Raw genomic sequence first — 23,692 nt, forward strand, 5'->3', positions numbered from 1 at the left:
TCGTCATTGTATCTGTGATCATACAGTCAATTAATTTGTTCAACTATGTGAAGTAGAAATTCCTATTTATTTTATTCTCAGAGAATTAGGTAAAAATGACCTAATATTAGGTAACCTTTGGTAAACCTCCATGACCATAAGAAAAATAAATCAAAACTTTACTAGTTTCACATTCCGTAACATATGTCCTAATGGAATAAAAATAGGCCATCATGATGACTTTTGTCTGCATGCCTCAAAAGCGCAATTAACTTCCACTTCTCTTCCAGTAAAACAAAGCTACTGAGCCAATAAATTGATTTATTCCAAGTAACTGGAAGTAAAACATGAATGATAGTCGTATCATTGTAAAGATTTAGGGCTGAATATAACAATTATTAGTATCTCTAAGTCTTCTTATATTGATCATGGCACACCTATAGACTGCAATTAATTAGTAAATACAGTTTGTTATTTTATGTTTAATGACTGCTTATGTTGTCTTTCTATTATTTGTTAGGGAAAAACGCAGAATAGCGTCTGCATTGCTTATAACAATTAGTGATATTCCAGCTGTAGGGTGAAAAATAAAATCTACTATTTGAAATGAGCCATTCTGGCACTCTTAATTAGTTCTTCAGACCCACAGATGATGATTGTTTCCCCATTTTTGCAGTATGATTAGCTCTACAAGTATTCTTCTACTATGCATGGTTTACTGCATGCATAAATGTAAAGAGGTAAAATAAATTGTCTGTCATTATACATGTGAAGGTCTCTGTCAGCTTGTCAGTGACCACTTTGTATGACTGTGTACCATGCATACATTAGTCCTTGCTTTATATGAACTTCTCTCCCCATGTTTCTTGCCTTCCTCATAGCTGTTGCCTTGGCACCCAGCACCCCTCCCCTGCAGGTCACCCCTCAGGCCATTGCTACCCCGCCTCCTGAAACAGCCAAGAAAGTGGCTCCCCCACCTCCACCTAAACCTAAGCCACGCAAATCAAGTTAGTATGGCCTAAGCATGGCCTGGGAAGTGTGAAAGAGCACAACCATAAGGTGTCTTGCCCATGTAGAGTAGACTCTGCCTGTGCATGACCATATTTTTGTGACCAGGCTCTGTAATTATACATGATTGTTCCACATGTATAAACCTGCTTGCTCAACGCATGGCCTGTCCCCATACAATGCCTTGCATAAGGTTTTTAGACTGTAAAACCTGTCAAGCACATCCCTGTTTATATGATCATTGTTCCCTTCTGCATGCCCATTGCATATCCAGCCCTACTTATTATGAGAAGAAATCCCTGGTGTTCAGGTCCCCTTTTTGAACGACTAATACATTTTTATTCTCAGAAACAATTTTTGGGTTATTCTTATGACTGGATCTTGCCTGGTAAATACATGACCACCTTAGAAATATTCTGGCTTCCCTTGTAGGGAATATTTGTTTAGGAACCTGTGTCACCTGCCCCCTGCTTTGTTCTCTGTAGGAATATTTGGAGACTCGTGAAAAGACGAGGCATAAACTGAACTGGCTAAACATGGCCACCACATTGATAGCACAGATTGTATGTAAAGGCATTTTTTATAGTTTTGGATAAAGTAGGGGAGGGTTGGACTCTTGGTAAAGCTTGACAAAATCCAACATTTTAGTTTTTATAGGAAATAGGTGGGGGGAATCTCAGTTTCTGGGACACCCATTTGGGTAGAGACCAACAATTATGAATTTATGGTGGAATAGGGATGTTAAATTCACTGCTTGGAGTAGGTTCTGAAACAAAAGAATATTGTTAACATTAGTAAACATTAGTAATCCCTGGAAGACACAGCAGTGTTTGCTACATTCCTGTTAGAATGGGAAACATTTATGTAGGGAATGGGAATAGGAAGTATTCATGATCAACAAACATTGCATTACTGTTTGAAATGCTGCTTAAGGAGATCAAAGGATATAAGCACTGGATTCGTGTATAGAATAAATTATGATAAAGTTTGTTTGACTGTAAATAGATAATATTTTTTTCACTTATTTCCCTGGGTACCAAGGTATTCATAACATTGGGATCCCAGTAACAGTGTATGGTAAGAACTATAGCTATCACTGGTAGTTTAGCTTACTAGGTGTCCCTACACCACATTAGGCCAGATAGGACATCCAGATAGGATGTCCTATGCACATCCTTCTATCCAAGCCCCATGTTAAGGTTGTCCTCCATTGCGATTATTCTTCTCAATATTGGAGATTGCTCATATGGTAATTTCAAGTATATTTACAATTTACAAGATTCAGTACACAAAAAAATGAATACAGCATTGTAAAAAGAATGATCATAAAAGCCCATGTTTTTAAAGTATTTGAAATCCAAAGAAAATGAACTTTGGGATTTCCTAGGAATGCATCTTGTGTATCCATCCTTAGGACATGAGAGATGTGTGCACAGTTTTGAAGTTAGTTTGCTTGTGCATGTAGCTTTTAGTCCTAGGTAAAACTAAACTAAATACCTGTGACTTGACTACAAAACGTATTTGATGTATATCAGGCGAATGTTTTCACTTACAATCTTTTGTCCCAGCATTTGTGGTTCAGTCTGTGCTATTATCTTTAATCACTGGTCTTACTTATGCCTATGATATATTGTGTCTTTTGCAGCTTGTAATCCCAATGCCTGTAGAGCATCTGGTCGAGGACTGCAGCCTAAAGGAGTGCGTGTTAAGGAAGTGGCTGACTTCAAAGTGTTCACCAAGGGTGCAGGAAGTGGGGAGCTTAAAGTTACTGTTAAAGGACCCAGTAAGTTGACAATAAAACTGTACAATCTTGCATCAGTTTAAGGGTACACTATTGTAAGAAATCAGAGTGGGCATGAATCCAAAACATTCCAAAGTAATGAAAATTATTTATTGGATCTTTAAGTGTAACTCCAGCTGGTTATAACGAAACTACATGTGTCCAAAACGCCTCTAACCTATAAAGAACTCACTGCTCATGTTCTAGGAGATGATCTAATGGAGATTAATATTTAGCATATTACCAACGCAGCCGGTGCTCTGGCTAATTTTTACCTAGCACCAGTGGGTGGGTTATGGAATGTCATTACGTACAATTCAGGACCAGCAGTGGCTATGACTTTGGGTATTGATAAATAGGTGCATAGCAATGGCTAGCACAATAGACAGTACACTATTGCTAACAACAGATTAAACTTTCATTACTTAGCTAATACATCTCTTTAAAAGGAGGTATGTTGATTAATTGATCTCAGATTTGACTGGCAGGGAAATTACTAAATCCCCGCTAACTGGACTATTCCAGTAAATATTGACTTTCCCTTGCTTTAATATTATTTATATTTATGTTTCGCTAGAATAGGTGGGGCAAGCAAGTAACTCAAATTTAAAGGAAACATGGAAAAAAAAATCATTATCAATCTTAATCGATCTTCATAGTGGGCATGTCATTTAAAAATCAATATCCCGTATTAACATTTCACTGTCAAAAAAAGACAATATCACAATGAATGTCTGGGCAGTTAAAAATTGGTATGAAATCAAAATGTCACAGAACATATAATACAAATGAATTCAATGAATGAAAATTGAATGAATGATTTTGATCATCTTTAATCAAACTAATTTCTGACCACCAGAGGGCACAGAGGAGCCAGTGAAAATCCGAGATGTTGGCGATGGCGTGTATGAGTGTGATTATTACCCAGTAGTGCCTGGAAAATATGTTGTGACCATCACTTGGGGCGGATATGCCATTCCAAGAAGGTAAGCATAACAATTAAATAAATACCTAATCCAATCATCTCCAATGGAGAAAATTCAGGAATAAAGAATTGAAGATCTAATATTATTTTTAAATAAACTTTTGATAAATTTTATCAAAACTTTTATTTGTCTTCAAATGCAAATTTCACTGTTCTTTTCATATACAGTCCATTTGAAGTTATTGTTAGCCCTGAGGTTGGAGTACAGAAAGTCAGAGCATGGGGTCCTGGCCTTGAGACTGGCATGGTGGGCAAATCTGCTGATTTTGTAGTAGAAGCCATAGGCACAGAGGTTGGAACACTTGGTAAGAGATCCAACACACAACACTAATGTCTGTTTGTATACTGTGTTTTAATATCCTGTGATGTGTCATTGTTTGCCAACATTATGTTAATTGTTATTTCTAGGCTTCTCCATTGAGGGCCCCTCACAGGCAAAAATTGAATGTGATGACAAAGGAGATGGCTCATGTGATGTGCGCTACTGGCCCACTGAGCCTGGCGAGTATGCTGTACATGTAATCTGTGATGATGAAGACATCAAGGACAGTCCTTTCATTGCTCATATCCTACCAGCCAGCAACAAATGCTTCCCAGAGAAGGTAAAACGCAAATAGATCTCCTGTGTTAAAAGCCCTATTTCTGCAGTCAGACCTTCAGTATAAAACAAACTGAAATCTGGATTTTTAACTTTTTGTCCATCCAGTAGTAGTATAGTACTGGAGGGTATATACATGATATTAAAACACATTTTGGTAGTAGATATACAAATATTAAACATGTTATCTCAAGCAATCTGTTCCTTCACACTTTTATTAACAATAACACTTTATTTTATAATTACTGAAAACATCAAAGAGCTACCTACACAAATAACACATATATACCTTTTTTGGGGGGTGGGGGGGTTAAGGCCAGTGCAGTTGCAAGTTTCACCTACCTTTTTTGGGGGAGAACTAGTTCATGTAATTGCAGTTTCAGTTTTAACCTTTTTGGTTTATAACCCCCCCCCCCTTTCCAGCCATGTCTACCACCTGTTCTTTTACAAGTTCAAGAGGGAGGGTGAGGAGCAGCGCATTTGTCTAACTGGGCTCTGACCTTTGCAGACTCATCCTCTAATCCTTCGTTCCTTTCCAAACATAATTTATATGACCGGGAAACTATTACTAGCATCCAAGGCACAGGAACCACTCTTGTACAACACATGTGACTGGTGACTTTAGACATAGAGGGATCATAGCAGAAGGAGAGAGATAATCCTACACTAAATGTAATAAAATGTACATATCTACGACTTTGTATCATAGTAATTACTATGCATAAGACAAACGTAGAATAAAAAAATACAGGGGACATTTCAACTTTACAAAAAATAAATTAAACTGTATGGCCTTGTCTTTGACTGTGCTTATGGTCGATTCTTCTCAACACTTTTCAGGTTAAGGCATATGGTCCAGGTCTGGAACCAACCGGCTGCATAGTAGAACACCCTGCTGAATTTACTATTGATGCCCGTGCCGCTGGTACAGCTGAACTGAAGATCTATGCACAGGTACATAAATATGTATTGTTCTCCTGTGTCATTTTTGGGTTGATTTTGAGTTTGGTCCTTTTTAGATCTTTTTAAACTTAAAGGTACATGGGACCTTTTTTAACGCTTCAGCAGTGACAACTTTTATATAACACACTTACCTGTAACTGTCTTTGTTTGTTTTTATTCAGGATGCAGAGGGAACACCAATTGACATAAAAATTAAAGACAATGGAGATAACACTTACCTGTGTGTTTATGTACCAATGAAACCAATCAAGCACACTATTATCATCTCATGGGGGGGAGTTAATATCCCCAACAGCCCTTACCGGGTGAGTAACAGATACCGAAACACCATTGATTGACCACCATATTTTGACAATACAATTTCAGTATTTTAATTAATTTGTATTGTAATATTTCATAAATAAGCCAATGTCCTACAGGTATACACAGTTGTTCTTATATTGATTATTACTGATTTTAGGTATCAGTGGGTGAGGGTAGTCACCCTAACAAAGTTAAAGTCTATGGACCTGGAGTAGAAAAGACAGGTCTTAAAGCTAATGAGCCAACTTACTTCACTGTGGACTGCAGTGAGGCAGGACAAGGTAAGATTGACTTCTTGAAAAGTGTTATCTTTCGGAAACAATATTGATATCATTCAGAATCTTTGATTTCGAATCATTTTTTTTTTCCACAGGTGATGTCAGCATTGGAATTAAGTGTGCACCTGGTGTGGTGGGGCCAGCTGAAGCTGATATTGACTTTGACATCATCAAAAATGATAACGACACTTTCACCGTGAAATATACACCTCCTGGAGCAGGGAGATATACCATAATGGTGTTATTCGCTGACCAAGTAAGAACAAACTGCACATCATTGGACTACAAAATATAATTAATATCTTATATACTTATATACTTGCTATGTGGACTGCATAATTCACTCTCCATATGTAGAACATTCTTGTGTAAACCCATAATATATATGTGCATTTAGGTTCTCTTTCTCCTGAGTTCTTACAAGTATTCTTTCCATTTTAGGAAATACCAATCAGCCCCTTCCGTGTTAAAGTAGATCCATCTCATGATGCCAACAAGGTACGAGCAGAAGGCCCAGGACTTAACCGTACAGGTGAGATTTCTATGTGATTCCCAAAGAATTCAGTAAGTGGTAAAAAAAACTGGGCGGGGATGCATAGGGAACTGTGTTTTTCTAAACTTGTAAAATTTATCATTGCCATTTTTTCAGAATTGTTAGGATTAGTCATAAGAAGTGTTTCTCTGGTTTTTCATGTTAGAAAAGTTTAACATATAAAAAGCATCTAATCTACTCTTTTATGTTTTGAAAAATAATTTAATCATTTACAAGTTATGCTTGGGCGATTCCTTTCTACCTTTAGGTAGCTTTATTGTTTATTGCCTACTCGGTTATGTCAATTGTAATAACACATTTGATATTACACAGGTGTTGAAGTTGGAAAGCCCACACACTTCACAGTATACACTAAAGGTGCTGGAAAAGCTAAGCTGGATGTTCAGTTCACTGGGACCATGAAGGGTGAAGTTGTGCAGGACTTTGAAATAATTGATAACCATGACTATTCATACACTGTAAAGTATACAGCTGTGCAACAGGTATGTCCATCATAGTGATGTCATTGTGATGTTTAAGGTTCCCTTTATTACTTGTAATGTGTTGTTTTGGTCAGTATCATTAAATTGTAAGCTCTGTAAGGCAGGGTCCTCTTATCCTCCTGTGCCATAAATAAGGTATGCAGGTTTCTTAAATTAACTTTTGTATAGAACTGTGAAATATGTTGACAATTTAAAAATATTAAAAAAAATAAAAAGAAATAAAACAATAAAAATAAATGGTATACTTGTTTTACTTACATTGAACATATGCCCTGAGCTGCATACTCATGTTTTTTGCTGTCTAACAGGGTAATATAACCGTATCAGTCACCTATGGAGGAGATCCCATCCCAAAAAGTCCATTTATTGTTAATGTGGCACCTCCTCTTGACCTGGGCAAAGTTAAAGTGCAAGGACTCAACAACAGTGAGTATCCACATGTTTTACAATTTATATCTTGTGTTATCAGTGGCTAATAGTTAATATCAGGGCTCTTGATATTGGCTGTCTCGTGTCTTTTGAGAGATTTATATTTGTGTTTATTTTAATGTTCTCTTTCTGCCTGTTACCTGAATGGTAAATATTTTTGTTAATGCAGAGGTAGATGTTGGGAAGGACCAGGAGTTCACAATTAATACCAGTGGAGCAGGAGGTCAAGGAAAGGTTGATGTGAAGATCACATCCCCATCACGGCGTCCAATTCCTTGCAAGGTGGAAACTGGTGTCACTAGCGAGATTCACACTGTAAAATACATGCCTCCTGAGGAGGGACCATACAAGGTGGATATTACCTATGATGGCCATCCTGTGCCAGGAAGCCCATTTACAGTGGAAGCTGTCATGCCTCCCGATCCTTCAAAGGTAAGAAAATACAAGGAGTCCTTCATGGCTTTGTTCCTTTATGGAATGAAAATGTGTTCTTTCAATATTTTATGCTTAAACATTGTCTTCACATTGTAATCAAAGAATTAATTTTCTTTTTCCATTAGTTTTAATTTATTCTAGTTCTGCTCACAATTTATCTGTTTCTCCTTTTTAACAGTGCATTACCTAAGAGCATTATTCATATTCTGATTTATTCTTCTACCTCTGTTCTGTGTCTTTGGCCAGTTATTTTCAGCCATGTGTTTCTCATTGTTGTTTGTGCAAGATGAGGGGTTAATGTCAGGCCAGAGCAGTCAGAAAGGAGGGGGATACATATCTCTGTTTACATAAGCCTATAGCTTAAAGCTGCAAAAAGGCCAGGGACAAAAACAATACATTTTGGAATGAAGAATATACATCTCAAATGCCTTGCGAATATATGATGCATTTTGGCAAATCAATGAGAATGAACAACATAGCACAGAAATAAGTCATCTACCAAGTGTCAGTTGCTATGGGATAGAATAAGTGAGCTGTCCAGGCACATTAATTCACAGATGGCCTCATAGATGTGTGAATTTCACAGCAGTAAAGAGCTTGAATGCAACCTGATGTTCACAGACATCCCTTCTCACTTAGAAGTTAAATGAGAAGTCATAAACTGGCCTTTTTTAGTAACAATAGATACCGAGGAAAGGTAACGTCTATAAGAAATATGAAGCACATGGTGCAAATGCTGACTTTTGTGAAAAAAAATAGACATGGCCTGTAGTGGGAATTGATCAGTCTATTTTATTAACTTTCCATAAGTATTCTCATATGTCTGGGACATTTCCTTGTGATGAGAGTGAGGAGGGAGTAATGGTATCAGCAACATATCCATTTTAGTCTTACTATTAATATCCAGATGTGGCTGCTTACAGGTTTGCATTTTGGAAGACACAATATACAGTTTACAAATGTATTTGACTTATTCCTTAGTCCACCATATGGACATTTAAAAAGCTTGTGTATTAGTTCCAAAACATTTACAGCATCCTGTGAATATTTACAAAATATAATAATTGTATTTTGCACTGAATTTAAAAAGAGTGGTTGTGACCTTTATTATGGCTACACAAGTGAGAATTATGCAAATCATTAATAAATGTAGTGCATTATTTAATATACTTATTAAAAGTTATTCTTTTGTCTTTTACAGGTTCGTGCTTATGGACCAGGCCTCAAAGGAGGTTTTGTGGGCAAGCCAGCACCATTTGCAATTGACACCAAAGGAGCTGGTACTGGAGGTCTTGGTCTTACAGTTGAAGGACCATGTGAGGCAAAGATAGAATGCCAAGATAATGGAGATGGTTCTTGTTCAGTGTCCTACCTTCCCACAGAACCAGGAGAATATTCTATCAACATCTTGTTTGCAGATGCCCACATTCCTGGTTCCCCTTTCAAGGCTGACATTCGACCTGTGTTTGATCCCAGCAAAGTGACAGCAAGTGGTCCTGGCTTAGAAAGGGGAAAGGCTGGGGAAGTGGCCACCTTCACCGTGGACTGCTCAAAAGCTGGAGATGCTGAGCTCACTATTGAGATTCTTTCAGATTCTGGTGCAAAGGCTGAAGTGCTCATCCAAAACAACAGCGATGGGACCTATAGTATTACCTACATCCCATCATGTCCAGGGGCTTACACAATCACCATTAAATATGGAGGACACGCAGTACCTAAATTCCCTGTTCGTGTAAATGTTGAGCCAGCAGTGGATACTAGTGGAGTAAAGGTGTTTGGCCCTGGAGTAGAACCCAGAGGTAAGTGAGTAGAGGAAAATAAGCCTTCAAAGACTATCAGTTTTCAGAGAATTTGTTAGTAAGATGTATAAATACTTTTTAAAATCTACCCAGTATCTGCACTCACAACATTTTAGCATGGGAAACGTGACAGATGCATATGTTCCCCATTTTTGGATTCTTCTACAGTAGTCTTAAATTTATGTTTATTATATTATTAAGGTATGTACATAGTAAATATAATATAATCCTTATTCCTTCTCCTGTTTTAGGTGTTCTCCGTGAAGTCACCACAGAGTTTACTGTTGATGCTCGCTCTCTAACAAAGACAGGCGGTAGCCATGTCACTACCCGTATTATCAGTCCTTCAGGTGCTGTCACTGAAAGCTTTATATCTGACAATGGAGATGGAACCTATCATGTGCAGTATACAGCATTTGAAGATGGTAAGATCCAGGAATATTTATCACTAGCTTTCTATTATTATTAAAGATATTACAACTAGCCCAGCAATTAGTCAACTGCAAACAAGGCAGAAAGACCATTTCATTATAAATGCAGTTTACAAATGTAACATTCACTTCTGTGTGGTATATATGCCTCAGTAACATAAGTAGTAACCCTTATTTATGAAATAGTTTTGGAGTACATGATGCAGTTTATGAAATATTGTTATTGTGTTATAGATATAGATTTTTTAATTGTATTATATCCAAGCCAAAACCTCAGTACATGCTACTACAGGTTATTTACTACAGTTTTGTGTCACTGTTCTATCCTAGTCGATAGTTTTGTATAGTGATGAAACCATGTGAGCATTTTCTTACACAATCTTCTTTTCTTATGCCAGGGATTCATTTGGTAGAAGTTTTGTATGATGATGTGCCTGTACCTAAGAGCCCATTCCGTGTTGGCGTCACAGAGGGCTGTGATCCATCCCGTGTGCGAGCATATGGCCCAGGACTAGAAGGCGGACTGCTTAACAAGTCCAATCGTTTTACTGTAGAGACCAGGTAAGGGTGTACAATTATCACACATGGGCAAAGCATACTTCAGAATACTCTGCTTTTTGAATATTTTCTCCAAACTTTCCTGGTAACAATACATTTCCTAAATTTCTCAGGGGTGCTGGCACTGGGGGTCTTGGCCTTGCAATTGAAGGTCCATCTGAAGCAAAAATGTCATGCAAGGACAATAAGGATGGTAGTTGTAGTGTAGAATACATCCCTTTCACACCAGGAGAGTATGATGTCAACATCACATTTGGTGGGCGACCAATCCCAGGTACTGTAATTTGCTTGCTTCCATTGCTTCCATTCCATATACACAGCTTGTTATTCATACTCATACACTTTTAGGCAACACACTATAGACTTGAGTAATCACCAATCCTTTGACTTTTGCAGGAAGCCCATTCCGTGTCCCAGTGAAAGAAGTTGTTGATCCCAGCAAAGTGAAGTGTTCAGGTCCTGGTTTGGGGGCCGGTGTGAGAGCACATGTCCCACAGACCTTCACTGTAGACTGTAGCAAGGCTGGACTTGCACCATTGGAGGTGCTAGTACATGGACCATCAGGTAATGACCAAAAAATAGTTATAAATAAAAAAAGCAAAAATATTTGCTTGCAAGAAGGAAAATAATAAATTATCTTTTCTGTTTTAGGTCTTGCAGAGCCTGTTGATGTTAGAGATAATGGTGATGGAACTCACACAGTAAATTACACCCCAGCTACAGATGGACCATACACTGTGTCTGTTAGATATGCAGACCAGGAAGTACCAAGGAGGTAAGAATGGCACAATTCTATAAAGATGCAAAAGGTTTAAAGAATAACACAATAGATTTATTATTAATAAATAATTTTCAATTTATAGCCCCTTTAAGATCAAAGTGCTACCAACCCATGATGCAAGCAAAGTACGTGCTAGTGGTCCAGGTCTCAATGCAGCTGGTATACCAGCCAGTTTGCCTGTGGAATTCACTATCGATGCCCGGGATGCAGGAGAGGGTCTACTTACTGTTCAAATTCTGGTAAGGACATCTTACTGCTGGGATTACAGCTCTTAGTAAAGTATGATTACCTAACTGAAAGGGAAGCTTTACTTTTGCCAAAACTATAAAGAATTGTATGCTTTCATAGTAATAACTATTTACATTTACAAAATGAACTTTCTTTCTGACATGAATTGGTTAAAAGCTCTGCCTATCTAAAAACTTAAGTATTTTCCATATGGTATATTTATAAAAACAAGTGACCCCTATCTTGCTTCTTGAGCAGCTGGAAGAGCTGTGCATCCCGTTAGAATGAGCTCATTCATATTTAGTTTTGCTGGGAACAGAAAGAAAATCAGCTTCTAGTGGCAGAATGGAGGCTTTGTTCAGTAAATTGTGTATAGGTATAGTTTGACCACAAGAACACATACATGTAAAAAAGTCATTATAATAGCATATGGTAACTTAACATTTTTTAGCCAAATTTAAATGTTTATATAAAATACTAATCTAATGCACAATACTAATCTAATTACAGCTATGTAAAATAAAGCATCTGAATCTAATGCACAGTTCACTGTGGATACAGCCATGTAAAATAAAGTATCTGATTCAAGCATACAGAAAGATTAATATTGTGCCTGCACATAGCTTGTATGCAGCTTTTTGCTCATGTCATGATCATTGATAAAGAAGTACTTACTATTTCTGATATTTCTCTCCTGATCACTTTTCTCAAAATGTGTTCTTTCAAAAACAAAAGGTTATTTCTAACAGGTCTCAATCTGCTTCACTTCACAATAAATTAATATTTAGTTTGCTAAATATTCTATATGCCAAGCAAAAAACAATTATTTTAAGTAGTTTTGTTGATGCCGTATTTGATACATACAAGTAAATAAGAGAAATACTAATGGCTTACATGAAATAAGTGGAGATGTAATGGAGAAGTTGGAACTCAGTATAAGTTTTAATCCTCAGCAAACTGTCACCATCTGGCAAGGGTAAAACATTCCCAGAAGCATTAATGAGTCACACAGCTATGTCACATGATATTCTACTGACAGAAAGAGTACCTTGCCTTCTTTAGGACATGACTGAAAAGTTATAGAGACACTGTTATATTCAGTAAGGCAAAGAGGAATGCCCAAAGTGCAAGAACTTCAAACAACCAGTCAGAAATATACTTTCCCTAAATTAATTTGACTAAACTGAAACCTGGTTGCTTGCAATGGGTAATCAATCACACTCCCCACAGTACTTTTTATATTCCTCGTACCTTGCTGAATAGCTCTGGTGACCTTGGGAGGGAAGGTTGGAATTAATTTAGTGTAACAAGATAACTAATAAATTACAGAGCTGTTACTATATCATTAAGTTCTCCTAGTGTTGTGGTGAACTATGTGCACTTAGATTTCTGAATTTTTTCAGATAGATTTCCACACAGGTGGGTTTGTAAAAAAAATAAGACGTAACAAAAAGTCACTTTAACTGGTTGATATAAAGATTATGGCAAAACAAAGAAGATATTATTAGAAAATCTGCCCAGAAAGTAATATAAAAAATATGATTACACTAATACAAACTTTTCTTTTTTTTTTTTTTACTTTTTTTAACGTTTATAGGACCCAGAAGGAAAGCCAAAGAAAGCTAATATTCGTGGAAATGGTGATGGTACCTATACAGTATCCTATGTACCAGACATGGCAGGAAGATACACTATTACAATTAAGTATGGCGGGGATGAAATTCCCTACTCTCCTTTCCGTATTCTTGCAGTACCCACTGGAGATGCCAGCAAGTGCTTAGTAACTGGTAAGAGGTGGTATGGGCTTTTCTAAAGTTTTGAAAACTGAGAATTTAATTTTTATATTTACAATTTCTAATACAATTGTATTCTCTTTTGTTTTCACAGTGTCTATTGGTGGACATGGATCAGGTGAGCCATTTACAATGTTTATGGTATAAATATAACATAAGAATACCCTTACTTAGTTACATTGTTTTCTTAAAACTAGTGTAAATTTTTCATACTTTTGTTTGTGAACAGTTCAGTAACACCCCTTTTGTTGACCATTAGGAGCCTGTCTCGGACCCACCATTCAGATTGGAGAAGAAACTGTCATCACAGTAGATGCCAAAGCTGCAGGAAAGGGAAAAGTGACCTGCAAGGTATCCACACCCGATGGGGCAGAGCTTGATGTGGATGTGGTGGAAAACCAAGATGGCACTTTTGATATCTACTACACAGCACCTGAACCTGGAAAGTATGTCATCACCATTCGCTTTGGTGGGGAACAGATTCCCAACAGTCCCTTCCATGTGGTGGTAAGTTTCCAATAAAAAGCGATAAACGTTCTGTGATATAACACTCCCGATGTAATTAGTCTGTTCCCTTTCATGTTTTTAATTCCTTCCCTCCCTTCTGCCAGGCTTGTGATACCATTCCCATCATAGAGGAACCATGTGACACTGTGCAGCTACAACAGCCTTACGCTGCACACCTTCCTGGCTATCCAACTCACTGGGTATAAAACAGAGTCTGCAATTATACTGCCCTATCAATCTAGATCTCTGAATCCTTTACGTCATTTCATTTCCTCTATGCTGATCATCTTACTGCTTATTTCTCTACCCTACAAAAACCCAGTCTTCTTATATTCAAAATTATATCTAAGCCCCAAAAAAATGTGATAAATATCAGCTTACCAGTCAATAGATGTGGTGGTTGCATTGAACAGAACAATTTCTGTTGCCCTTGTCATAAATCCTTTTGGCGCACTGCACTAATCCTAAACAATATATATCACCTGTCTTCTGTGGACTCACAAACAACTCCCTAATATGTATTGCCGATCAGAAGATTGTAGTCCATATCCAGCAACCAGCAACTAGTAGATACTTTAACTAGTAGGTAAAGTGGTTTTGCTTTTCCTTAAATACAGTGCATTGAATGAGTATTGCCACCCAAGACTGTACATATATTTTGTACAATTGCAAGGTGAAAAAAATAGAAAAAGCATGCTGAAAATGAATACAGTTGTAGCCACCTTATATAAGGACTTTTTTGGGGTTTGCATATGCTTTAATACATTTAGCCACTGTATGAAAAAAACATTACTGTTACTTTTTTTAGAATTTTAAAATTAGCAACATTTTAAATATGGTTGGCTGAACCATATGCAGTTTTGTTAGAATAATCCCAGTTGGAACAAACAGTTTATTTTATGACCAACCTGTTTAGCACTGAATGTCCCATACTGTTGATTTAGGGGGATTAAGACCCAGGAAGAAATATAACTCCCTAATGTAATATCAAGACTTGCAGACAACTTTACTTCTCTCTTTACAATATCTTTTTTTATGTTAATTCTGCTTGACTATTATTTATTCTTTTTTTCCAGCATATGTTCCCTTTGTCTACACTAAAATTTTCTATGAAATTAGTCATCTTTGCTATACGTTTGCATTTACTCATATATTCCAGGGCATCGTCTGATGTCTGACATCTTTTAGCATTGTTTTACTTTTGTGTTTTTATTATTTAGTTAACTTTTGTTTTTTTAATCTCTGTAGGCTACTGAGGAGCCAGTTGTTCCAGTGGATAATTTGGACACCATGCTTAGGCCATTCAACCTGGTCATTCCTTTCACTGTACAGAAGGGAGAAATTACAGGTACTGTCAATAAGTACAGCGTGTTTTGTGTCCTTTGTTTTTCATTTATATTACTCGGGAAAATGCATTTTTGGCACAGCCTACATTCACCAATGAGCTCCATCAACATTGGCACTGTGGTACATGCAGCAGTGCTCTCCTCATTTATAGCATTATATGCTCTATGACCACACTGTATCCTAATTCCTCTTACATATTATACAAGACACAACATTTACAGATGTTTAATAAAAGTTTTTAGATGGAAAGGTATGGTTGTGTCATTTGTAAAGCAGCCAAATTACCTATTGCATTAAATTTAGCACAAAAGACATGAAATCTAAAAATGACATATTAGTTGTTCTTAGGTGTTATGTGTTCTTTTATGCTAATGGTTTATCATCCTGTGTTGTCTATATTTAGGAGAAGTCCGTATGCCTTCCGGCAAGACTGCTCGTCCCAACATTACTGATAACAAAGATGGTACCGTTACTGTCAAATTTGCTCCAGTGGAGAAAGGATTACATGAGATGGACATAAAGTATGACGGAAATCACATTCCAGGTAAATTTCATATATAACCAAAAATATCTATGTGACCCTGATTTAAGGATGCTAAACTTATGGAAATGTATTCTTATCATGTATTTTTGTTTTAGTCGAATCATAAGTTCCTCTTGGCAGGGTTCTCATTTTTCAGTCATGTATTTGTGTATTTAAAAAAAGTTGATATAATAAAAAAAATAATATAATCCCTGTATATCTTCACTTGCTTAGACACTGCAAACATGTCACAGCTATGTGATAACAATAACTATAATAATGGTACTTAAGTTGGAGTGTAACTATTAGATAATTCACATATATGTATGAAAAATATTACTAGTAGAACCTAGTTATATGAAAAGCTAATTCCTGTTCAGATTAAAACCCTCAGTCGTGTGCAGGTGAAATGAGTTGTTTGCTTTGTTATAAACATAAACTGTCATTCGACTTCCAGGCAGCCCATTGCAGTTTTATGTAGATGCCATTAACAGCAGACATGTGAGTGCCTATGGACCAGGGCTCAGCCATGGAATGGTAAACAAGCCAGCCACTTTCACTATTGTTACCAAGGATGCTGGAGAAGGTATGATTTTCATGTTAATTACTCTTTTTTAATAGGATCAGGATATGGTCTTTGAAATAGAAAAAAAATAACCATATGTTGACTTTTTAACACAGGTGGCTTGTCACTGGCTGTGGAGGGTCCCTCAAAGGCTGAGATCACCTGCAAGGACAATAAAGATGGTACCTGCACTGTGTCTTACTTGCCCACAGCACCTGGAGATTACAACATTATTGTGCGCTTTGATGACAAGCATATTCCAGGCAGTCCATTTACGGCTAAGATAACTGGTAAGTTTATAAGCAGAAAAGTGAATAAAAAAGTTATAGATCTTTAGGCATAGTGTATTTACAACTTTTTTATCATATAGTAAATTAACTATAACATTTTTTTTAAATTATAATAAAAAAATATTTAAACAATTTAGTATGTGATTAAACACATTTGGGGAGTTTATAAATATTTCATGTAACATTTCAAATCTGTTTCTATTTACTAGGTGATGATTCCATGAGGACTTCTCAGCTCAATGTGGGAACTTCAACAGATGTGTCTCTCAAGATCACAGAGTCAGATCTGAGCCAGCTGACTGCTAGTATCAGGGCTCCATCCGGTATTGAAGAGCCCTGTTTGCTTAAGAGGTTGCCAAACAGGCATATTGGTGGGTGAACACAGCTGAGAAGCAATTTTTAGCCTTGCTACTAGGAAATGTTTTTGTTTCACTGGAATTACATATTAGCCTTGCATTAAATTTTTGTATTTTTTAGTACCATTAAAAATTCATCATAGTAATATATATATTGTATACTGTGTATATTATTCTCTGAAAGACATGACAGTGGACAATATACAGTATGAGGCACTGCAAAATATGTTGGTGTTATTTAAATACATGACAATAATTTCATAGTAGGTAATGGTTTGTAATTTCTATTTTTTTCTACTACAGGAATTTCATTCACTCCAAAAGAAGTGGGAGAACATGTGGTGAGTGTAAAGAAGAATGGAAAACATGTTACTAACAGTCCATTCAAGATAATGGTTGGACAATCTGAGATTGGAGATGCAAGTAGAGTGAAAGTATCAGGAAAAGGATTGCTGGAGGGTATTACATTTGAGGTGTCTGAGTTCATAGTGGACACCAGGAATGCAGGTACAAATACATTCATATAAATACCTATTTTTTCCTACCTCATTTTAGTCTTATCTGCTTTTGGTAACTGCATATAACTCTTAATCCTAGGCTATGGAGGTTTAGGTTTATCAATTGAAGGTCCAAGCAAAGTGGATATAAATTGTGAAGATGTAGAAGATGGAACATGTAAAGTGTCCTATTGTCCAACTGAGCCTGGCACATACATTATAAATATCAAGTTTGCAGAGAAGCATGTACCAGGTAAGTGTGCAGTGGTACATACATATATTGTACTGTTTATTTTATGTCATTAACATGTTAGCCTAAAGTTAAAACTCTCTTTGTCCTAAATGTGACCCTGGGCTATATGACGTTATCTAATTTTTCATACTCCACAATGGGGTCCACCTCTCATCCTACATCCCGACAAATTTTAAGGGGTAGCTGTTCCTAAAAATGTGTTTTTCTAATCTATAAAAAGTTTAGGTGTTTACAGTGGCGTTTTGTGTCATTTTCAGGGAGCCCATTTATGGTAAAGGTCACCGGAGAAGGACGTATAAAGGAAAGCATTACAAGAAGACGACAGGCTCCATCCATTGCAAGCATAGGCAGCACATGTGACCTTAATCTAAAGATTCCAGGTATTTGAGCTTGGCACCCAATAAAACTAGTTACCAGTACAGACGATGTGAACTGAGTTATATGACTATATGAAAAATTGCACAGAAAACATATAGTATACAAACAGTTACAAATGCTAACTTGCCAAGTATATTTAAAAGTAAATAAATTAAGTTTTCATATATCAGTCTTCACCGAATAAATGATTTGTTGTTTCTTTCGCTAAAGGCAACTGGTTCCAGATGGTCTCAGCCCAAGAACGTCTCACTCGAACATTTACACGCAGCAGTCACACATACACACGCACTGAACGTACCGAGATCAGTAAGACCCGGGGAGGTGAAACAAAAAGAGAAGTACGTGTGGAGGAATCCACACAGGTGGGTGGTGATCCTTTCCACAATGTCTTCGGTGATTTCCTGGGCCGGGAAAGTCTTGGCACCTTTGGCAGCATCACACGACAAGAGGGTAAAAGCAGCATTTTTCACTACAACTCTTTTATTTTCATTTGTAATTATTAAATTTTAAATTAAATTAAATTGTATTTTATTTTTTTTCCAGGTGAGTCAGGCTCCCAGGATATGACAGCACAAGTGACAAGTCCCTCTGGAAAGACAGCAGATGCAGAGATTATTGATGGTGAAGACAGCACATACAGTGTACGCTTTGTGCCACAGGAAATGGGAGCTCACACCGTTAGCGTCAAGTATAGAGGCCAACATGTCCCAGGCAGTCCTTTCCAGTTTACAGTTGGGCCCATGGGTGAAGGTGGTGCCCACAAGGTCAGGGCTGGAGGCACTGGTTTGGAAAGGGGAGTTGCAGGTGTTCCAGGTAAGAAGTTACAAAAAATGTGTACATTTTTAAACATAATTTACAAACATTTTGCATGCTTCTAATGAATTAATATTTTTAATCCCCACAGCTGAGTTTAGCATATGGACTCGAGAAGCTGGGGCTGGTGGTTTGTCCATTGCAGTAGAAGGTCCAAGTAAAGCAGAGATCTCTTTTGAGGATCGCAAGGATGGATCTTGTGGCGTGTCCTACATTGTGCAGGAAGCCGGTGAGTGCATTCAAGCAACAATTTAGGGTCCTGGGATTGTATAAACATTTACTAAAAACCTTGTGGTCTAATAAACCTGCCCTAATGTGTAATTTTATCGTTTTTAAAGGTAACTTGACATTACCAACATAATAACAGTAGGATATGATCATTAACTAATATTTCTTATATGATTACTCAGGTGACTATGAGGTGTCCATTAAATTTAATGATGAACACATCCCTGACAGCCCCTTTGTAGTACCAGTGGCCTCACGTTCTGATGATGCTCGCAGATTGACTGTCACCAGTCTACAGGTAAAAATCTCCATACAGGTTTTGGTTATGACTGTTAAATATTGCAGTGGATGCTTTCTGCTGTATATATTTTTTAAAAACATAGCTCTGTTTACATTTCCTTTGACTTGTCTTTAATATCATAGTGTCATTGATAAAAATATATATCCTTAACTATTCTATTTAAGTGCCAGATTTACTTTTTTAAAAATGATTTCCAAACATCTTCATATAATGAAATATTCAAGCTGTGCTTTAGCCATTGCTCTAGTTTTAATTTATTGTGTTATCCTACAGGAGACAGGACTGAAGGTAAACCAACCAGCTTCCTTTGCAGTTCAGTTGAATGGAGCTCGTGGAGTGATTGATGCCAAAGTGCACACACCATCTGGGGTGGTGGAGGAGTGCTATGTGTCTGAAGTGGATAGTGGTAAGTAAAATGACTTGAAAATACAATAATACTTTTTACATTTTTTAATTGCATGACCACAATGGTTTTTTTTTATTATACCATAGATAAATACTCAATCCGTTTCATTCCTCATGAAAATGGAGTGCACTCTATTGATGTGAAATTTAATGGGCGCCATATACCTGGCAGTCCTTTCAAGATCCGTGTAGGAGAACAGAGCCAAGCTGGTGATCCAGGTCTTGTTACAGCTTATGGAGCAGGCCTTGAAGGTGGAGTCACAGGTAAGCCCATGCATAAAACGTACTCGTGTACAGTGTTTTGTCTGTGTAATAACCATGGCTTATTCATCCAAACCACAGAATCATTCAAAATTCTACTGAATAGAGATTCATGCTAAAGATGTAACACGCCTTTTCTGCAGCTGCGCATTAACAAGCAAGCCTCTTCATTTCTGTGCCAATTCTGCCTTATAACTTTCATGTGTAGACTAGTAGCTAACAAAAAGCCCTCCTATAACCTTCTTTTTTTTAACAATCTTAGAAGCTACCCATCATAACATCATGCATTCAATGATAACTAAAACATTAAGTGGTGATTTAGACACCATAAAACGTTCTTTGCTACCAATACAGACAGGAGCCTTAACCATGTCTTCCCTACTGTGCTCCTTACACAGGGAGACCCTCTGAATTTATAGTCAGCACCCTGAACGCTGGGGCTGGCTCTTTGTCAGTGACAATTGATGGGCCTTCCAAGGTGAAGTTGGATTGCCAAGATTCTCCTGAGGGCTATAAAGTCTCATATACTCCCATGGCACCAGGAAACTACCTAATCTCCATCAAATATGGAGGACCCCAACATATAGTAGGAAGTCCTTTCAAGGCCAGGGTGACTGGTGAGTTAGCGAACACCAAAGTACAGTGTGATGAAATACAATTCATATGAAACTGGCTCTTGCAAAGTTTAGTTAGAAGATATCTATGACAGAAGATTAGTAGCTTTTGCTAAAACTGTCAGTATATCATCTGATATTTCATCTTTCCTTTAACAGGTGCTCGGCTATCAGGTGGTCACAGTCTCCATGAAACATCTACAGTTCTGGTGGAAACAGTCACCAAATCTTCCGCTTCTGTGGGAGGTTATGGTATGGCAGTACCTAAATTTACATCTGATGCCTCTAAAGTGGTGTCCAGGGGTCCTGGACTTTCAAAGGCATTTGTTGGTCAGAAGAATACTTTTACTGTAGACTGCAGCAAAGCAGGTAAGTGAAAAAAACAAAAAACAAATTAATTGGCGTGTAAAATGTTATTTTTATTCATGTACATGTTATGTATTAATGTATAAAGTCACTTTTACCCAACCAGTAAGGCTGAAGTTACCAATTTTTATTCTTAAAGTGATAATAAAATACACATTTTACAATTGTGTGAGTTAAATTGATAAATGTTATACAGACAGCATGCGCTAGAGAGGAGTGCTGAGGGTATGATGGCAGGGCTGTATGTACACAATAGACAAATTTTAAAGTGCAGATATTACAGTGGGTAGTATGTGCAGGAGTGGGGTGTTGGGGAATATGGTGGCACTTTCTTTGATTGGATTGGGATATTATCACACTGTTGTTTTTTTTGCCTAAAATGTTTTTATTTTTGATATCTCACAGGTACCAACATGCTGATGGTTGGTGTCCATGGGCCAAAGACACCATGTGAGGAAGTCTATGTAAAACACATGGGAAATCGATTGTACAATGTGACCTATACAGTAAAGGACAAAGGAGACTACATCCTTATTGTCAAGTGGGGAGACCAGAATGTTCCAGGAAGTCCTTTCCAAGTTTCAGTCCCTTGAAAGGCTGCACAAGACCCATTACCCTAAAGGCTTCTTAAAGGGCCTAATTATTTGCCAGTGAAGGACAGGCTTTCTCCTTTTTATGCAAATGCACTGATTTAAAATATAAACTGTTATAGCATAAACTCACTTAGTGCCTTTGTCTGTCCAAATTAAGGACTTTCCCATAATATGATGACACAAAAACCCCCGGGTATAGGGAGAAGGGAAGCAGGTGTGCACATCAGCCACCATATCCCTTCAGCATTTTACAAAAATGTTCCTTTATAATATGGTTGGTGTTTTATTTTTTAAAGTTGCTACCTGTTTTGTTTTATATGCGCTTTATTTGTTTTGTATTTTTATTTTGGGGAGGGTGATTTTAGGGAAGAGAGGTACCAGAGGTCATAGGGTCAGTGTACAGAGATCATAAGGTCAGTGTACCATGACTACTTTTTGTATTGTTGTTTTCTGCAGTACATTTATTAGTCTTTCTGCTATACTGACATTATTTTTATAGGTCAGTTCTTCACCATCTTTATTTTAGTTTTCCGTACAATGTAATAATTTATTATCTCACTGCCCAACTCACTGTAGGCTAAATCCCAGTTTACAGCAATGTACAGAACAACATATCATACATTACATAATAAACTGTGGGGGAATATAAGTAATGCCAACACTACACCACTGCAGAAGCACAAGTGAACTAACAAGGGCTTCTTTTGCAGACATTTCCACCAAAGAAATCTGGAAACCATTTCTTGAGGGTATATATACCTGATCTACCTAACTGTGTGCGTTTTAGCTTGAAAAGTAAGCTACAGTAATCTGGCAGTTGTGAACTATTTTTTTTCTGTACATTGCAACTCTTTGACCTCTGACCTGACCAGTCTCTAAATAATATGACTGGGTGTCATAGCACTGTTATAAGGGCGGAGCCAATATCACATGGTGCTTTGCCATGTGACTGCATTTTATAGATATTTTATATGCATCAAATTTAATAAAAAGTTTGTTTGTTACAAATGTTCCAACTGGTGCATATAAAGAAAATAAATCAGTATTGCTAAAGTGGTTATGTGTACAGTGATTTATTCTCTCAGTGAAAAGTTACTTTTTTTGCTTGGTTTGATTGCAAAGAAAAGACAATATTAGTGTTGAAGAGCCAACAGAAACCATGGATAAAATATTTTTCTCAATCACTCAGATCAATCAAAGCTGCTTTGTTGGAGTAATCAAGCGGTACAAAGTCAATAGTTATTTGACTTCACTACACTAAAGAATAATACTACATGGAGCTGGAGCCTGGCCACTGGATAAAATTATTTAACATGGTTAACCCAGATTTAATTTTATTTTTTGCAGCAACAGGCATAGCTAAATTATGTTACCTAACTGCATATGTAATACTGTTCATTGATTATTGTACGTATACCTACACTCCAATGTTTTTACAGTCATGTATCTATGGAGACTTTAGGGGATTGTTGTCTACCTCATACCTGAACTCTGCCTGACCTTTGAATGCCTGTGATGAAACTGCATGCAGTCTTACCTAGAAGACTGCACGTGCAGGCAAGGCTAGCAAAACGTAAAAGGTGTGACCACGACCACAGTTTAGTCGTACTCTGGGAGCTGCTGATGCTCTCCATAATAATTAGAAATTAGATTGGCAACCCTAAACTGAAGACATAGTAGGGGTGTGTCCTATGCCCGTATACTGTGCTGAAAGATATCTCTCTTTTTCATCTGTAAAATTTGATAAGGTTCCTGCATATAAACTATTTTGTTGTTTACTGGTTCATTAGTCAAATACCCAACACCACTTACTTTTCTTTTTTTTTTTTTTTTATAGCATGAGAAATGGTTAAATCCTCTCTCAAGTATTTATTGTGGTTCTCATTAGTGAAGATGCAGTCCCTTCCTGTGCGGTCACATTGACCAGAAATGAGAATAATTTCATGACGACACAGGGGCATTATTTAAATAAATGCATGACCAAGGGAGCTTAGACCTTTAGCCCCCTCAGG

At 37.2% G+C, this 23,692-nt stretch overlaps 1 protein-coding gene across 4 annotated transcripts in view; it reads left to right on the forward strand.

The window, feature by feature from the left end:
• Nucleotides 1-22,736, forward strand: part of FLNC (filamin C) — a 48,910-nt gene extending 26,174 nt beyond the window's left edge. The window contains exons 9-49 of one of the 4 annotated variants that reach the window (XM_072401908.1): nucleotides 861-986; nucleotides 2,633-2,770; nucleotides 3,627-3,753; nucleotides 3,921-4,057; nucleotides 4,161-4,354; nucleotides 5,191-5,304; nucleotides 5,475-5,618; nucleotides 5,774-5,897; nucleotides 5,990-6,150; nucleotides 6,336-6,426; nucleotides 6,760-6,929; nucleotides 7,238-7,355; nucleotides 7,528-7,790; nucleotides 8,995-9,592; nucleotides 9,844-10,017; nucleotides 10,422-10,584; nucleotides 10,695-10,855; nucleotides 10,978-11,145; nucleotides 11,233-11,356; nucleotides 11,445-11,601; nucleotides 13,188-13,377; nucleotides 13,478-13,501; nucleotides 13,643-13,890; nucleotides 13,995-14,090; nucleotides 15,139-15,238; nucleotides 15,641-15,781; nucleotides 16,218-16,346; nucleotides 16,442-16,615; nucleotides 16,825-16,986; nucleotides 17,275-17,478; nucleotides 17,569-17,721; nucleotides 17,979-18,101; nucleotides 18,310-18,549; nucleotides 18,643-18,912; nucleotides 19,004-19,141; nucleotides 19,323-19,438; nucleotides 19,715-19,847; nucleotides 19,934-20,110; nucleotides 20,506-20,724; nucleotides 20,881-21,090; nucleotides 21,493-22,736. In XM_072401908.1, the coding sequence (XP_072258009.1) occupies nucleotides 861-986; nucleotides 2,633-2,770; nucleotides 3,627-3,753; nucleotides 3,921-4,057; nucleotides 4,161-4,354; nucleotides 5,191-5,304; nucleotides 5,475-5,618; nucleotides 5,774-5,897; nucleotides 5,990-6,150; nucleotides 6,336-6,426; nucleotides 6,760-6,929; nucleotides 7,238-7,355; nucleotides 7,528-7,790; nucleotides 8,995-9,592; nucleotides 9,844-10,017; nucleotides 10,422-10,584; nucleotides 10,695-10,855; nucleotides 10,978-11,145; nucleotides 11,233-11,356; nucleotides 11,445-11,601; nucleotides 13,188-13,377; nucleotides 13,478-13,501; nucleotides 13,643-13,890; nucleotides 13,995-14,090; nucleotides 15,139-15,238; nucleotides 15,641-15,781; nucleotides 16,218-16,346; nucleotides 16,442-16,615; nucleotides 16,825-16,986; nucleotides 17,275-17,478; nucleotides 17,569-17,721; nucleotides 17,979-18,101; nucleotides 18,310-18,549; nucleotides 18,643-18,912; nucleotides 19,004-19,141; nucleotides 19,323-19,438; nucleotides 19,715-19,847; nucleotides 19,934-20,110; nucleotides 20,506-20,724; nucleotides 20,881-21,090; nucleotides 21,493-21,680 (6,887 nt within the window). In that variant the 3' untranslated portion in view covers nucleotides 21,681-22,736. The remainder of the gene's footprint in view (nucleotides 1-860; nucleotides 987-2,632; nucleotides 2,771-3,626; nucleotides 3,754-3,920; nucleotides 4,058-4,160; nucleotides 4,355-5,190; nucleotides 5,305-5,474; nucleotides 5,619-5,773; nucleotides 5,898-5,989; nucleotides 6,151-6,335; nucleotides 6,427-6,759; nucleotides 6,930-7,237; nucleotides 7,356-7,527; nucleotides 7,791-8,994; nucleotides 9,593-9,843; nucleotides 10,018-10,421; nucleotides 10,585-10,694; nucleotides 10,856-10,977; nucleotides 11,146-11,232; nucleotides 11,357-11,444; nucleotides 11,602-13,187; nucleotides 13,378-13,477; nucleotides 13,502-13,642; nucleotides 13,891-13,994; nucleotides 14,091-15,138; nucleotides 15,239-15,640; nucleotides 15,782-16,217; nucleotides 16,347-16,441; nucleotides 16,616-16,824; nucleotides 16,987-17,274; nucleotides 17,479-17,568; nucleotides 17,722-17,978; nucleotides 18,102-18,309; nucleotides 18,550-18,642; nucleotides 18,913-19,003; nucleotides 19,142-19,322; nucleotides 19,439-19,714; nucleotides 19,848-19,933; nucleotides 20,111-20,505; nucleotides 20,725-20,880; nucleotides 21,091-21,492) is intronic. The other 3 variants (XM_072401909.1, XM_072401910.1, XM_072401912.1) reach the window with 3 other exon arrangements.
• Nucleotides 22,737-23,692: the final 956 nt, after the last annotated feature.

This window comes from Pyxicephalus adspersus, chromosome 2 (genome assembly GCF_032062135.1).
Source record: "Pyxicephalus adspersus chromosome 2, UCB_Pads_2.0, whole genome shotgun sequence".
Lineage (NCBI taxonomy): Eukaryota > Metazoa > Chordata > Amphibia > Anura > Pyxicephalidae > Pyxicephalus > Pyxicephalus adspersus.